The sequence below is a fragment of the Anopheles nili genome, chromosome 3 (genome assembly GCF_943737925.1).
Source record: "Anopheles nili chromosome 3, idAnoNiliSN_F5_01, whole genome shotgun sequence".
Lineage (NCBI taxonomy): Eukaryota > Metazoa > Arthropoda > Insecta > Diptera > Culicidae > Anopheles > Anopheles nili.
In genome coordinates, this window is record NC_071292.1 from 1,273,218 (window position 1) to 1,290,486 (window position 17,269).

The window sequence follows — 17,269 nt, forward strand, 5'->3', positions numbered from 1 at the left end:
ATCAACGTTTACAACTCGTTAAAACCTCCACGCCGTTTGAAAACCCGTGGTCGTCCATTTCTGGTCGCTTCGTGCCTGGCAATCCATTGGATCAGGGGCGTCGAACTTACTGGAGAAAGCCATGGATCAGTTATGTTTAAACTTTTTTTCATGAAAGAACTTAGAAATGTGTAGTAATGAGTTTCTTTTCATAGACAAATTTAGTTTTGAATCCAAATAATGTAATTGATTTTGCCTTTATTTTTAAATGTATATGTGTCTACCTAGCTGAGTCACCTACTGTACATGCGTGCCGAAGTCCAACGAAATTGTTGGTGTGCTGGAGGGTCGTTTTTATGTTGTAGGGTTGCAGATTCGAGCGTTTTCTTGTACAGCAACTTGCACAGTTTTTCTTTCTTGTAACAAACATTTTTTTTAGATTTATAATTTTTTTTACTTTTGTACTGAAATTTAGGAAACGTACATTGAGGTGCACTGAAACTTAGTCATACGAGATAAGTAATCGATTGGAGTCTTATCATAATGGTCAGCAGTATAAGGTGTGCTCAACCACACCAATAGAATAAATGATAATTCAGATTTGTGAACTTTTCACTTAAAAAAGTATTCCATATTAAGATTTGTAAACGGTGGATGACGTCATGAGTAGAAGGTCAGAGAGCCAGAGTTAAACGTTTTACCCTGGTTGCTGCTGTTTATTCAGAAAGAGTTCTATTTTTGAAGCGAGCTCCTACATCGAGCGATCTTACCGGAAAATTTCAATTTAACAACGGATGGGGATTTAGAGGAGAAATTATATCTAAAGCTAGCTATGCTATGTACGCCACGAACACTTTTACGTTTAGTACATTACAATTAACCGTAACTAATTCTTATCATATTTACATTCTTTCTGTCTTATTTTAATGATAATCCTGCAATGGTGCAATGGATTATTTCGAAAGGTTCTAAAACAAAAACACGTTACATCTCAAGCAGCTCCATTCATACACATACAAAATGTCATACGGAAAGAGTATGCAATCATGACCACTTGAAAATTGTTGATTGTCTTGTATCGAGTGGATCACCGTTGATAACACAGCCAGACTTGCTATTGATGCTGTCGTCTATGAACAAATACGATTCAAAAAGCAACATTTTCAATATTTAAAATAACCAGTGCATCATGTGGAGAAACAATGTTTTATTACACAATTAATAACATCAATTCTATACATTGTTAATTTCCCCAAAAACATTTACTTCCCTTTAGATACATTTTTCTTATTTCTATTCACGATGTTACATGAGTTTTAAAATTTCAGGAAATAATGCCAATTCAATTCGAAAATGCTGTGTCGTGGGGCGCTTCATCTAAGATCTCTTCCTGTATATGAAATGGATCGTTTTCCTCACAGGATCCTTCTCGCAGTATGCGCAGCTTCAATGATCGGCCGCGGTCACTTTCAGCACTGCATCTCAGCAGACAGCGGTTGCTGTACGTCTTCAAATCGGATCCGCAAACGGGCATATATATCTTCGGACAAGCGCACTGACCATTGTGGCTTCTCACAAATGCTTCACTAGGAACCAATAGCGTGGCTAAAACCACCAACAGTACAACTATACACAATGAACGCATGATGTTTTTTCTACTTGTGTTTGGAATGAAGTCTAGCCTCCAATACCGTATTACTCTTTCAAATGTCGTTATTCGTTGATAATTGTTTGAATACTGAATACTATACACTCGACTAGACTGGCTTTATATTAGACCGTTATTGCAAATGCATCCGTTATCGCTCACTGTTTACCGATGTGTGTGGATCCCTGTGAAGAACGGGAGACGTTACATTGACGCTTTATTACGCGCGTGTCTAGAAATCGAAATGTTCGTATCGCAAAAGTACATTAGCCATCTCTTATCATTAGTCTTCACCGATAACGAACTTTTATGAATGTCCTTTAAGGTAGTCATGGGTTATTATCAATTTATTAAAACAATAATTCTGCTTACCTTGACAATACATATCCTGTAGGTCAGGTTATGGACGAAGATTTACCTTGATAAAATTAATACATCCGCTTTGTACTTTGAGGTTGAAAATGTGCATTTTGATATCATTACCGTTCATAGAAGATTTTATTTTTTTGTCTAGGTATTGTTTATCTTTTAGAGAAATACGATAATAATTCATAAAGTAGAATGTATGCCAAAACGGGGTTTAGAATAAACTTTGTCTATAGTTAGAATGATGAACAACAGGATCAAGTTTACCTTGACGGAACCGGCATGAATGGATCAAGATCCGTAAAGTCAAGAAAAACGGCTGACGCCTTTGGTGGGTTACTTGTACAGTTGAACGTTGAGTGCCACATTTCCCCACCTTTACTAACGTTATTTATTTACGGATTCGAATATTTTCTCAATTGTGATCGCTACTTGATCATGCAAAATGAGGTACATTTGTTTAAAGATCGTATTTTTGTATGAAGGCTATTTGGCTGCAGCTATTTATTTTTAATTGTAATTTTCGTCATATGTTGAAAATACGTATGATTACTGGTGATTTTAAAACTATCAGGTTAATTTAATTCAATGTTTTAACGAACTCGAAAATGAACGATTCCAGAAACGATCAATTTGAAATTTGCTCTAGATCATTATTTTAAATCCAAAATGGCGACGTTACAATCTGTTTTCGTTTCGTTAAAACAATTGAAATAAATTATCTTCTTCACTCAAATTCGCTTTGAACTGAAGAATTACTCATTTGTTCAGTTTAAAAGAAATAAAAGAATGAGTTGTAACACGTATGATCGATCATACTATACAATTAAGATCGTTCGATGAGTCATTGTTGTAAAGCAAAGAAGGCTGAGTTATAGTGTTCTTTATCCTGTTAAAAATTTGAGCATATAAAGTTCAAATTATTAATATATATTCAAAAACAATACTGTTAAGTTTAGTAATATTTTACTGTAGATTATTTGATTGATTTTTGAGTCAGGTAAAATGGTACGAGTGGGCGATACCAACTACTGATAGTAGATTGAAAATAAAAACAAATACCTAATTTCACTATTTGTTATAAAATATAATAGGCGGTTTGTAAATGCCTTCATAACTCTCAATGCTTTAAATTTAATGTTTAGAGACTTTTCCCATTTAAAAATTGCGTGAAAAACGGCTTTTAAAAGGCTTATTTTGACATTTTGCCGATGTGCGGCGCCGGGACTTGACAGCTATATGGAATGCGTTGCTGCTGAGAGCAACAGAGGATGACTGTGTGCGTGTAAGCTGCTCAAATCGTGCATGAGGAGTGGTGCGTTTGCGAGTTCGATTTCGCGAGAAACGGCTACGTGTGGATAAAAGTTCTTTTTCGCCCTGTTTCTCGGAAACTCCGTACGTGCGCTAAAGTGCTATTCCCTAGCAATAGAAACTAAAAGATGTAATAGAATGTTGCATGGTGTCAAACGGATAGGACAGCAAAGTCATAGTCTAAACAAAACGCCTTTCAACGCTCCTTCTGGCGACATCAAACTCGTTGACGTTTCGGTTTCAAATGATATACTCCAAGCAAACAAATGTCGCCCTTATGTTACTCGGCTTGAAAATTAGTGAAGTTTTCAGTGTTACAATAGTGTTTCATCCAATTAAACCGGCAGAAATGTCGGGTCATAATGTATGGCGCAGAGGACTGGTGTCGTTGAAATGAGTTAATGTAAGTATAAGCTGAAAATATGCTACGACGCCAAAGTGATGCACATCGTGCATAGTGGCGGGGTAAGAGATAACAGGAGCAGAATGCGGGTACCGGGTTGCCGTATGTTTCCCTATGGAACCAACAACCCAGTCAGGGATTGAGCATATGTCCTTGTTTTGACGGCAATCCATCAGGACCTTATCTAAATAGGACCACGCCACATATTGAGCTGGTGAAAATTGTGCATTAAAACTAGCTGCTATTTCGATGTGTGCGTGCGTGTGGGCGAGGGCGTTTTCCTTTGAGTTTTGCGGACATTGGCAAACAGTTGCGAATTCCTAAGGACTATGATCAAGGACAATGAAAATCAGTCGATGATTGTGTAATTGTGTGTTCCTAATCATCACGAATATCATTCTTTCAAACACAACTCATTTTTTTTCTTGCAAAACGCAAGGATACCCTCAACAACTAAACCATTCCAATGGAAGTCAAAGGATGTACTACGCAAGAAGGATAATTGTGAAGGATGTACTACGCAAGAAGAAGGATGTGCACTTAATGGATAATTAATATCCAATTTAGTCGATCACTTCCTGTGGAGATAAGAATGCGTTGCGAACGCATAAGGTCGCTTGCTTCGTTTGCAAAAGTAATAATAACAAAAGCATCTGTCAAATGCAGCGGCATTCCCGGAATTATTTGCATTGTTACCTCTCATTTCTTCCAATAAAAGTATGTGTCAGCGAGAGATCTGGCCAGCAAGATGCAAAGAGAATGGCGATATAAAAATCTATCACAGGAGGCTGTGCCAGAGCGAGCCCTGAGACAGAGATTGCTAGGTTGCGCATGTATTTCACTGTGTTTATGCGGCTGTGCGGTGACAATATTGGCGTGGCAAAAGGGCGAGCAGATTTTCAATCTAAGAAATATGGACTGGCTATGGCCACACCATCGCATTCGAGCGTGAGTCATCCAAACAAATCCAGGAAAACTGCGTTGCTTGACTTGAGGTGGCATATTTGGTCTAAGTAGAGTAACTACTCAGCTGCCATAATGGTTATCCAGATGTCCTTGCGTGTGTTGGTATGCGTAATTGTGCGTTTGAGTGTTTTGTTTTTCAACCTTAGCTGGTGAATCGTTTCACCCGGTACAGTTTACCGGGTTAGTGCCTGTGCAGATGTGCTAGTACAACGCACCGGTGTATTTCCCGGGCCATATGCGAGCTACGGACAGCTTGACATATGGCACGAAGTCTCCATTACAGATTGCTACTGTGCAGTTTTGTTGTATACCATCTGCATCATTTGAAACGGCACTTCTTTCCTTGCGCACCTGGTTTGGATATTTCCACGACTTGAGACGCTGCAACGTATCCTTGAGCGTTACATAAAAATTGCATAGGGTGCATGAACACGCATAGGCACAGAGCCAAGAAGCTCTCTAAAGGAAGAGCAAAATCGAGCAAATGATGCTGTGCAACGGGGTTTCCAAAATGCAAGATGCACTTCCCACAAGTAGCCTTCCAATGTCACATCTGGTTGAGCAATTCTCGTTTACAGCTGGCATCGAGGTGGAGAATGCTCATGTCTCCATATTGCATGGTGGTTGAATATCGCAAGTTTTTCATGCACTCCAACGATATTCACAGTAGATTACGAGCTGTTAAAATCATCCGGAAGGCGATATCAGAAGCTCGAACCAATCAATCATACAGTAACACCACTTGCGATACTGCTTTGCCGGTAATATACTGCGGTTGTTGGTGGAAAAGGCTCGCTAGTTCGATGGGTTGGCGGGGAGACTCTTGGGGAGAACGTGATTGAGTGCGCTTATGCCGACATCGCTTTTTGTGCCACCTCTCGATGCTGCCGCCTTGCTAATGCATTAGCCAAGTGTGGATTATTAATCAGTGTCGTTACCATATGCTATCGCCATTACCTCGAATAGCGTCGCAGAAAATCGCGTCAGATCATAGCCGACGTGCGTGGGGTTGTATAGGCGCCAATAGGAAGCAACAACACCCCACGAGGGCATGATTCGGATACATAAATGATGATATTTAGCATGCCGGTTGCGCTCTCATTGTAGATGGAAACCACATGTAATAGTGAAGCGTTTGGTGGTCATTTCGATTCTCTTAAGCCCGAAGTTTGCCAGACGGGTCGTTATTGAGTATTGCTTAATAATGCTTTAATGCCAAATTAGCCAGCAGAACGCACATATCGAAAACCGTTTTCCGCGTGCAATATGTTGCAGCTATAGCGCCCTAAATCCTCACTTCGCTCCGTAGTGTTGCGCGTAGCGGCGCTGTTTCTTAGAACCTTGTGTGTAGGGAGCGCGTGTGTTCGTAATGAGAGGACAGAAATCGAGAGATCGATTCTCGCTCTGTCGCCGAAGGGTGGTACCAAACGTTATAAGGAAGTTTTGTTCTCACCATATGCGCACGAAAACTGTTGTGTTCCCAAACGATAATATGTCCTTGATAATGTTCCAGAAGTTCGTTGAATCATATGAGAATTGTCTGTTAAATATCAAGGTATATTAATGATCTCCACTGTTCTCCATGGCATGCGCTGTTATCACACCAGTAGAATAGCGTATACGAAAATAGTGGAATATTTTACCATTTCTTAGAATACACTGCTAACTGTTTGAGAAATTCTTAGGATTTCCGGTGAATATTGTGAAATATGACCAACGTGACAATCTAGTAATTCTTTACAGTAGGATGTACTGATAATGTAACGCTCCACTCCCGATCCCGTATGGTGGATCACTTGTTTTCGTTTCTAGCATGATTAGATAAGAAGTGTGACCATTAAATAGGTTTCGGACTGAAAAAGGCATGAAAACACACACTAATTGATTAAGCTTTTGTGTAATAGTTTCTGGAATTAAACCCCCTTTAAAAGGCTATCTCCGTTGGGTCATTTACTCTTTGTTGTGTTAACCCGCGAAAAGGGCAGCCACAGCTGTTTGGCTGCCGGGAATCGTCGTTGAAAAGTAAACAATCGCTATCAAACGTGGCCCAAATGCTGGCAGCATACGTGGCAAACGCTACAGCATGTTTCCGTTGCTGGTTCGATATCGGAGGTGCGAACATACGGTGACACCGGGATAGGACGTCATAGTTAGGAAATTGAAATAGAAGAAACGAAAAAAATACAAGGTGAATCCAGTGACGCACGAAGAGTAACGATGTGTGCGCTATTCATTGATGAATTCACAGGCTTTGCCCAAGAAGCACGTCATAGATCGCGAAAATTTCGGTACTCCGCAACAAAGTAAAAAGAAAAGTTAACCTACCATATGGGTGTTGTAACTTTTGATTATCCGAATACTCAGAGTTGTTTGGTGAAATGTCTCGCCCGTGTCCGATAAAAATAGACCAACGACGTCACTTCCTGTGTTTCTGAGAGCGGACGGGCAAGCAGTCGGGTTCAAGTGAAAAAGTTGCCTCGTAATTTACAGACGGGCTTCAACAATGTAACTAGTCAAAGAAAGGGTCGGGCGCGGTCTGAATTGCGATAAGGGCTCTGCGCGAAAGAAGCAGACGTGTCCGGCACCAACTCATTTGGGAGCCTCCGATGGCATCGAGGCTTCCGAATGCAGTACAATTTTCCTAAGCTGTGCTACAGTCCATCCGTCATCACGCTGCTTGTTACTAATTGCAGTTTTGTTTTCTCTTTAATGCACCCTACAGGAACAAACCCCCCAAGACAAACGTTTGCCATCACTTTGAAGCACGAATATCATCGACCCTAACGACATCGCGAGTCTAGTGAGCTTACGGAAAAGTCCCCCATCGGTCAGTGGACCGGAGGGTTGTTGGAAGAAGCACGTCACAAAACACAGCCCAAGCTGTCGGTGTGAAGAATGTGACGACAAGATACCCGCGCACACTCCTTCATCGTCCTGCCGTGTAACCTGACTCGCTAGTGTCCCAGCTGCTGCTTGAAAACGCGTGGCAGCATCATCTAGGGCCACAACGTGGCATATCCTTCCCGACTGTTTGCCACCAGCTGTTGGCGCCACCTGATCGTATCTGGGCAGTGAGTGTTGTGTGTTCGATTTGGTGTGTAAGTGTTCGTGGCGCAGTTGGCCGATTGACGAATTTATCTGGTGCGCTTTTGCGTTCCAGTCTCGTCTTCGGTAGGGTCCGGTCGTAGTTGGACGCATTGTGGTGAAATTAAAGAAAAGGGCAAGTAGCTGTGTGCCACGCTCGCGTCGCAATCACTGTCTGCTTAGTGCCGTTGGAGGAGTGAGTGTCGCATTGAAAGACAGTGTTCTTGCATAGTTATCGTTGCTACGTGTCAGATTGTGGAGTACGTTTTAGAGAAACTGTTGTGCGCGTTTTATGTTGACCGAATAGAGGAGGTGTGTGCGTGTGTATGTGTGTGTTCGTCGAGTGAGGTGTGTGTGTGCACGGGCGTGGATTTCCCGGAAGAGAAAACATTTCGTGCTCGGCACGCCGGGCAATCCGGGCCGAGCCTTGTTCCCCTTGTCAGAAGTGCCGCATTTTCCATTTGCCCGCGTGTCAAAGAACGAATCAAACCACGGAGAGCGACGGTAGAGCAGGTGCCATCCGCAAAACCAGATTTTCGATGGTAAAGGCACCCTTATTATCAACCGCTTCCCAGCAGCAGCAGCAGAAGCCGCAGTGCCCAAAGGAGATCATCCACCAGCCGTCCTCGATCGTGCTTTCCGCGGCCACACCGTGCTCCTCCGCTCAGGTGTTGATCCAGCCCCAGCAACAGCATCGCCATCATCCCCATCACGTGCATCCTGTTCCGCTTCCGCAGCAGCCAGCACCCCAGCAGCCGCTCTTCAGTTATCCTCCGCCACTGGCCGCAGCTGGCACGACACCATCCCACACGGCGTACTATCCGCTTGGCACGGTGAAAAAGCACAGGCGGGTCCAGATCCAGATGGCCACGGAACCACCGGGTGGCGTCGGTGTCGGTACGGCGGGTGGCATCGTGGTAACAAAAACGGCCACAACAGCCGCCATCGCAGTGGTTGCCCCAACGGCACGCAACGTTGTAGCCATGGCCACCGGAACGATGAGCAACTGTGTCACGACAGGAGCTGCCCCAACGGCAGTCTGTAGCGGAGCCAATGCCGCCGTGGGAATTGTTGCCACGAGCCAAGCACAGCAACCGATCCTTACGCTGACACCCAGCACAGCAGCCCCAACGGGGATGAAGATGAATCAACCGACGCTACAACATCAACGGATCCAATCGTTGCACCACATCCATCACCATCATCACCATCAGCTGATCAATAGTATACCGGCCACGACGGGCCAACGTATGCCGGCCAATGCAGCGGCCGCGGCGGCTGCTGCTGCAGCGGCTGCAACCCACACTGCTGCCACTACCGCCGGTTGGCCGATGGTTGAACCGGTGTTTCATTTCGGGCCCGGGTTCGAGCTGGAAACTCGCCCATTCTGTCCCACGCATACGCATCCGTCGGAGCATGTCGTCCTGTTTCACGTTCGTCCTGGCGTGGCTGTCACGTTCCAAATCGCCGGCAACCGAGAGACCATTCGAGGTAAGTGAGGGGGCGTTCGAGCATATTTAGCACTCCCAACAGCAGGATCTAATAACTCACGGGTGATAATCAATCATCGGTCATGTTTAAGATTTAGCTGCCGCAGGTGCGGCCAAACGCCCACCCGCAATGGCGGTGGATAATTGTTAAGTCGAATTTTGGGTCGTGTTTTTGGGAGAAAATGTGGCGACAATTTGCGTTAATGGGAATTAATATTTGTCCTCTTTTGTTGATCGCGGTTATTAATGGTCACGGCTTAATCCGAAAGGATCAAACGTTCGTTATTGTTAAAGTTGTGAATGTTAATGGAATGGTCAAGGAACGGTGCTTATTTCCAATGCGAGGGATCCTGGGCACTTGCGTTCTCGAGCATTCACACTTTCTCAAACAGCAGCACCTGTTCGCAGGAAGGTTAACCTTTTTGTTTGCACCGCCGACTTGATGCTGGGAGAATAATGGACAAAATCAAAAATTGTTCTCACTGGTGTATGACTGGCTGGGGTGACGAAGGATGCATAAAGAAATTATGCGAAGTATATAAAACACAGGTCTTGGGGGCAAACTCCGTCCCCCAGTAGGACAGGCTCCAATTTTGTTTGTAGCAGGCTAACTGGCGAGGGAGCGGCAGAAGGTGATAAATTTGATTTTTAAATGGACATATTTTTCGTGTCGACGGTAGCCGCCATCCAGATTTCGCTGGGTTTGCTGTCGTCAGCCTTCTACACCCACGGCATAACTTGTCGTGGCACTGCTGAGCCAAATGTCTGTAAGGATGACCTTCTCCAGCCAGAATCGCATGGAATCTGCTACGCATAAAAATCCAAGAGTCTTTCTGCTATGATCTCTATACTACCCGGTGCAGAAGAATGTTGATTCGTCGTGGTTGGCTGCACATCGTCTCTAGTAGTGCATTTTAATTCCGGTGTTTATAGTAGAGGTTGGCAAAACATTTAATCCAACATTTCCGCCCCGAGCTTCACAGCCAAAAACCTTGAAGGTAGATTCTGTTCTCATACAACAAAACCATTGCATTGCAAACGTATTCGTATGCCCTCGGATCGTCCTCGTGTTTTTTTAGCGATTCCTTAGCTATTTACAATGGGTTTGTTGTAGGTACATACGCTCAAAAGTAGGACCCCTAAACCCCTACGAGATGTGGATCAAATCGTGCTGCTTCAGCAAAGGAATAACATTAATATCATTTACGTTTGATTCTGGATCGTTCCCTTCTAGCGACAGTTTCCAAGTTTTTTTTATAATTCGCAGTGCCCAAGCCAGGTGCCGAGTTTCTGGTGCGGTCGCGTGGTTTAACATACATCCAAACAGTGGATTTGGTATGTACCTGGATCCAAGATCAGGCTCGAATGACCCTGAATACACGCTGCTTGTTTCGGACGTAACATAGGTGCAATATGTTAGCTTACGCTTCAGCCTGATAAGCCGCTCTTGCGACACGCAATACATGTTTTTTTTACTGGCGTGGAAGCCAGTTGAAAATCAATTGGTAACGTACACGTCACCATTCCCGGAGCCGGGTGTCCATTCGCTGCAACGGATCCGCCTTTGCCGGGGACTGGTCTCCTTCCAATGATCCGATGACGGATAGTATATCGTCTAATGGTGGCTTTATCGTTAGGCGTGTAATTCGATGAGCTGATAAATTGGCTCTTTGGATGCGAGGGACACAGTGGAATTGTGAACATGTCTCGCTCTTAGGACGCGGTTATCGAAACCAGCAACGGAACTGAAAAATGGTAAATGGATACAGGCGAATGGGCAATGCGCGTCAGCAGAGGCAAGCGGTTATCGTAGTGGTTGAAGGAAGAAGACTTATTGCTGGTGTTGGCGAGCGATGGCTGCATATCGATGAGTAAAGAGACATCGCATAGCAGCAGGACAATGTCGGCTGGAAGCAAGGCGAATCTAAATTTGTTGAACCAAAACAATAATGAATTTGACCTTCGGTTTCTATTCAAATTGTTTAAAACGTCGAGCAACCGAATCGCCTTGACTAAAATGCAGCGCCTGGGATGAAAAAAGAATTGCACGTAATGCATTCGTCTGTTTATTTTATGTTTAGTTCATAGAGAAGTTAAGAATATCTTATAAAGACATAAGTGAAAAGGATTAAGGTTCCGTTGTAAAGTACTATTTCGAAAACGGTGAAATATATTGAAATATAAAGAATTGGAATTCCGATTTTATTGCAATAAACCGTACAAGTAGCATCAATTGCTAAGGTATTCCAGAGCAACATGTTGCAGGAAACCGTTTACTGGGTATCAATTCACCGAATGAATAATACACTGCCTAAACAATGACGGTAATCTGGCCCACGACAATATGAGGGTATTTTCCTTGACTGGTGTAATGTGTCCGGCCAAGTATTTTATGGATCATAAATCGTAAGTTACAGTTGTACTGTGAGACGATGGCTTTATGCCTTGTTGGACGTCATCAACGTCGCTCTTGAATGCAAAAGAGTTGCTTATTTGATGCATGATGTGAACAGAGCAATGATCCTTGTCTGTTCGGGCCAACGAGGACGAAACAGCGATTCTTTAACAGGTTGTATTCGGTTGTTTATTTGTACGTATGTTATTTTGGACTTTGAGGAAGAGTGTTCTTGTTTTTGCCAGCACGAATATATAAACCGGAGAGAGATTATATACACGAAAATGATAAAAAAAGCCTGACAAACAAGACGAAAGTTATACGGTGTTTCTTAGAAATGTTAATGGTGCAGAGTGGTGAGCTTTTATGGGATCAATTTTCACCTTAATAAAGTGGATAAAGTTCATCTAAGTTTGTTGCACAATATGGCGGTGCTGCGGAAAAGAGACAAAGAGAATCCTTTCGTTAACATAAGCAGCGGCACGGAGATGAACCCATCGTCTGTGACAATGTTAAGTTTGCTAGACACGAACTTTCAGCAGTAATTTTGTCAAGAAGATCTCTCCTTGGCTGTTTTAACATTATCATCGTTATTTTGTTTGCCATCGCATTGGCAATCGGCTTAAATCATAGCAAATTTTTCGTATCGATGAAAGTAATGGACCGTTCTTGTTTTATGTGATGTAAATCAGGAATGTAAATATGCTAACCTTTATGCTTCGAAACATGTACAATACAGAAAAGTAGGTGCATATCACGTTGAACCTAAAAAAATTCTTTCAAATGTCATGAGTACGCGAAAAGTGAATGCTGTCGCGATAAAGAGTTTGACATGAAGTTTGTCGAACTTTTATGCTTGTCGTTTAGCAGAACACATGTACAAAGAACATATGCTATGTAAGATATCTCATCCGCAGAAGATTGGAGCTGAAAAGAGGTCTCTTTCGCGGCTTAAGGTTTTACAACAGTGGGTATCCACCCGTACGACGTGCTTAGATGGGCTTTCGTTAGCGATTCTTTAATGTATTCTTTTTTTATTCTTCAGCTCCTTTCGACTACTCTCGTTTGAGCTCGATAAGGAAAATCTTTTGTCCGAAGATTGTATGCAGCGAGAGATGGGAAGGAGTATGTGCGTTCTACATAGTAAAGCATCGAGTGTATGAGAAAATGTGGACGTCGCATGGTTCATTTTCCAACTATTATCCAGGCGTGGAAAATGTCACCAACTTTTCATGACATGTGGTTCGCCATTATTGCACGTGTTCGTGTTTTTTGTGTAGGGTATACAAATTTTGTACATATGATGAACAACTCGTTCGTTTACTGCCGATAATCAACGGCATTTTTTGGTTGAACCGCGAAATATTTTGTCGCTATACTTTCTAATTTCATGACGAAGCCATATATAGTTAAGGTAAAATCATGTAAAAATGCCTAACAGCTTCTTTCTTTCGCTTTACACTAATTTTTGTCCTGCAGTTACCCTTCTTTAATGCATTGCTTAGCACATCTTTCTCAAGTAGCACGGTCCGTATGAAAATTGGTAGACAACATGGTCATGGAGCCTATGTAACGTATGCAAAAGTTTAGAAACTGTTGAAGTTATAACTGTTTTACTATCCGTCAAAATACTGTTACAAAGGCTTGTACCAAACGTGGCAAACGTGAAGAGAATACAATTCGGTGTAAGCTTGCAATGGCAGAAGTTATTAGTCCTTCTTAACCTCATTCTCTGTTTCGCTATGTGTGTTTTCTGTTTTGCATAAAGCATCTGTGGCGCCTCCATAGAGGAACGACGTTGGAAGGTAATGATATTCTGCACCCGTTCTGCTTGCCCGTAGCAGAATATTCTTTGCACAAACAACATTGTTTCCGCGCTTCAAGGACAACGAACAATGTCTGTACGGTTGTTGCGCACTTGGGAAATGATGCATTTTCTTTTTCCCCATCTCCTGCGGGGCTGTCGGTATGATGCGCTAAGCGAAGCTCAAGGAAGGGAGCAAGTGCAAGTGTCCACTGCACTCCTGGCTCATCGGTATCCTTTTTTATGGCCATGCCATAAACACCCGAGATGAGCTTATGAGATGAGATGAGTGGCTGGGTACCGGAAAATGGCGGATTTCCTCACTTACCGCCGCTGGAACAGCCACCATTGTAAGGAGTTGCGCATGTTGTAGGAAAAACGCTCACTTTTTCTTCCCTTGTGGTTTTCGTTATTTCCTCCACATTTCATTTGTTTCGTGATGGTGCCAGTAATGACGCTTCTATTACTGCCAGTTGGCGATGCTAAAAGTTTCCATTCGTGAACATTTGAAAACTCTCGGTAACCAATCCGGAACCACTCCCCGTACCGGAGCTAAAAGGCTTGACCCTACCGTTCAACGCCTTCTGGAAGTGTCGAGGTGGATCTTTGCCTTTGCGACAAGTTCGTTCGGTAGCATTCCTCTCGAATTCAAGATGTGCACTGCTGTTGCATCTACTGTATATTTTTTCTCCTTCTGACACTGTTTCCCTTTTCATTCTACCGCAAAGAGGCGGAAAGCGTATTGAGAGCAATTGCCTGTGTCGCGTTGCCTGTGTCCAGTCTGCAACTGGTCATCTTCTTGGGCAGAAAATGTTAGCCCAGCCAAAGGGAACATTAAATGCAGTTAACGATACAACAGTGTATTTCAAATGTTTGTTCAGGAGAACAGGCGTTGCCACGAGAAGGAGGAGGCGCTGGTGGTGGATGGGTTGGAGCTAGTTGGAAGATATGGGAGGCTGAAGCGAGATAGTGGTATGCCAGCAAGTGGCGGCTTCTTGCTTGATTTAGCGCAGTGTAGCCAACGTGTATGCCAGCGCTCTGGATCCGTTCGGTTCTGGCGCTGGTCAATTGGTCTTTGTTACGGTCTCAATGAAAGCAGAAGGGCCTCACTGGTGGGTACGTGTTAAAGGTAGAGCTATAAAGTCAGAGAAACAGACAGCGAGAACGAGCATAGGCGAGAAAGAGAGATGTAAGGTGGAAAAAGAGCTTGGCGGGAGGAATCTGGTTTGTTGTTCGCGGTGTTTGCGGTTCGATTGCACAAGTGGTTGCACATGCAGCCCGCGTTTTCGTCTTGGCTGAAGCTCTTTAATGACGATTCCCTCTTCAATTTGTGGCTCTCCCTCGAGAAACATGTCGGAGTTTGAAATGAGTAGTTTAAAGAAAGGCAGTGTTATACTCCGAACCCTCGGGGGTCAGCTTCTGATCGCTCGAATCGCAAGAGACTGTGAGTGGCACAGTTATCCTCCCTTGCACTCTACACAGGAAGTCAGCTATCCGGTACCGATCGGTTGATTCACTGCGCTGGAATGCAGAGCACAGTCGAGACGTTGGCTGACATCACGCCGCTGTTGCAACATGGATGCATACACACAAACGGCTGTAGGAATGCGCCAAGTTTAGGCCTAGAAAAGTGCGGCTTTCTTTTTTGTCTAATTGTGATCAAGTCCGCTAGCCTGTTGTTGGAGAAGGAGCCGAACCGGATTAGTCGCAGTTTTGTAAAAAAACAGTGTTTGCTTTATGTTTCGGTAACTACTTCTTTTCGAATTATGCAATGGCATACATAGAACAAATCCTAATTGCTGTAGCAAGGTTTTAAATTTTCCCCAACAACCATCGGCGTTGTCAACCACAGAGGCACGTTTTTTCTAATCATCTAACACACTTCTGCAGGCTATGATGTTGATGATGAAAGCCTGCATGAGGTGAAACGACGAGAGTGATAAAGAGAAACGGGCCAGAGCGGGAAAGAGCTCGCACAACCCCAGTGTAGAGGAAGTGACTATATCGCTGGAGAATGCGGCTCGCGCATACCTAGATGATCAAGGGCTCAGGATCACCACCACACATAGGAGGGTGATCGCGGGAGAAATCCACCCTTCTCTCGTTTGACTCGCTCTTGGCTACTTTCATCGCTCAATTTTTACGCTGCGTGCTGGCTATGTTGCGCTGCGCGAGTCGACTGTGTGCGTTTTTCGTGCCCTTGCGCGCGCCCATCGCGGAAAAACCCATGTGCGAGAGCGAGAAAGAGAATCGCCAAGGGACCTCACTTTCAGGCCGTCGATACATCGACGGGTTGGCTTTTTTCTCGCTTTCTCTTTGCATGCAGGACGGCAACAATAATGCTACTCTCATGTATGCTCTCACCCGCATGGTATGCATGGTTGCGCGCACTCGCTCTCGCCAACGTAGCAGCGGTATTTTTATGCTACGCCGCCGTGGCATCGCTCGTCTGGTTTTTCCGTTTGCCTCTGCCCTGTTACGTGCCGCGTCTTCAACACTCTTCGCATATTCGTGTCCGTGACGAATCCCGCGCCGTTGTTGAAATCGTACGTGAGGGTGAGCGGCATAATCATCATCATCGTCATCATCATCATCATCAACATCAACGTTCTCATCCCCATCAGCATCATTGCTGATGCCTTCTTATCCATGGGTGCATTTCTCTCACAAAAGTCTCCTTTTTCTTCTGCACTCGCTGTCCTTTTCCGGCAACCGGTGTTTTTTCTTTGGCTTGCGTTTGTTTATGCGTTGGCAGGAACGGGAAGAAGAAGCTCGATCGGAAAGTGTGGCCACCTCTCTGTGCGCTGCGCTGAGTCGGATCCGCTCACGCAGTTGCAAGTCGAAAGCCGCAGAGCGCGTCGTCGAATTTTCCTGCGTTGCGTCCGCTAGATGCGCCAGGTTGCTGCTCGAAATTGGTAAAATAAACAGTTCGTACGGAGCGTAGGAAAATGGAGCGATCGCTGCTCTAGCAGCGAGTCCCGGTGAAGTTTGTGTTGTACGGCCTTGGAGCATGGGCATGGGCAATTTCTTCGCCTGCTTATGTGGTGCACTAACGTCCCTGCGTGTTTCATGCTGCGATCAATCGAAAGGAAGCAAACGTGCTGTAGCTGTGTGTAGTGTCAGTAGTAGTGGTGGTTTAGTGACGATGGAAGTGGCAGTAGTACATCCCCTTTTTTCCACCTCCACGGCGCAAGATCATCGTCATCAGAATCGTTGGTCGATGATGATGGTGTCGCGCCGCGTAGCCGCTTTTCTGCGCCGGGTGATGCTCTGTTACTACCACACTGACGAGGGGGATAGCACTAACTGCCGCCACGAGCGCCGTGGTACAAGGCAGACATCTCCTCCCCCTTGGGGGTTGGTTTAGTATGCGTGAATGTTCCCTTCGAATGCGCGATCACAGCAGGCGAGTGGGTCGTGACAAACCGCTTCGATCGCCCGAGTCGAGTTGGCAGCCGTCTCGTAGAGAGAAGAGAGAAATTAGCTTCCGCCGTGTGCAGTGCTGCGGTTCCCCGACGTGGTGCTATAGCGTCGTGGCACAAGAGGCAGAGTTGAAGCTTGTGTAGTTTTTTTTTTTCCCCCAGAAACACCCCAACGGTTGGGAAATTTCCTGCGCGGGGGAAAACATCGAAAAAACAATTGGTTCATTTTTCTGCCCATCCGAAGCGTGAGCGAAGGAAATCTCTGGTTAGTGATCGCGCGTGAGTTCACGGCAATGATCGTGAAAAGTAGCAGTTCGAAGCAGTTACACTGTCTGTACTGTAGCGTTGAGTGTTCATAAAAACCGTGTGCCAGAAGTGCTATAAGATCACGAAGAGGAGGT

At 44.5% G+C, this 17,269-nt stretch overlaps 1 protein-coding gene across 1 annotated transcript in view; it reads left to right on the plus strand.

Annotated features, from left to right (window-relative positions):
• The first annotated feature begins 8,296 nt into the window (after positions 1 to 8,296).
• Positions 8,297 to 17,269, plus strand: part of LOC128723329 (fibronectin type-III domain-containing protein 3a) — a 32,074-nt gene continuing 23,101 nt past the window's right edge. The window contains exon 1 of the mRNA XM_053817056.1: positions 8,297 to 9,248. Coding sequence (XP_053673031.1) covers positions 8,297 to 9,248 — 952 coding nt within the window. The remainder of the gene's footprint in view (positions 9,249 to 17,269) is intronic.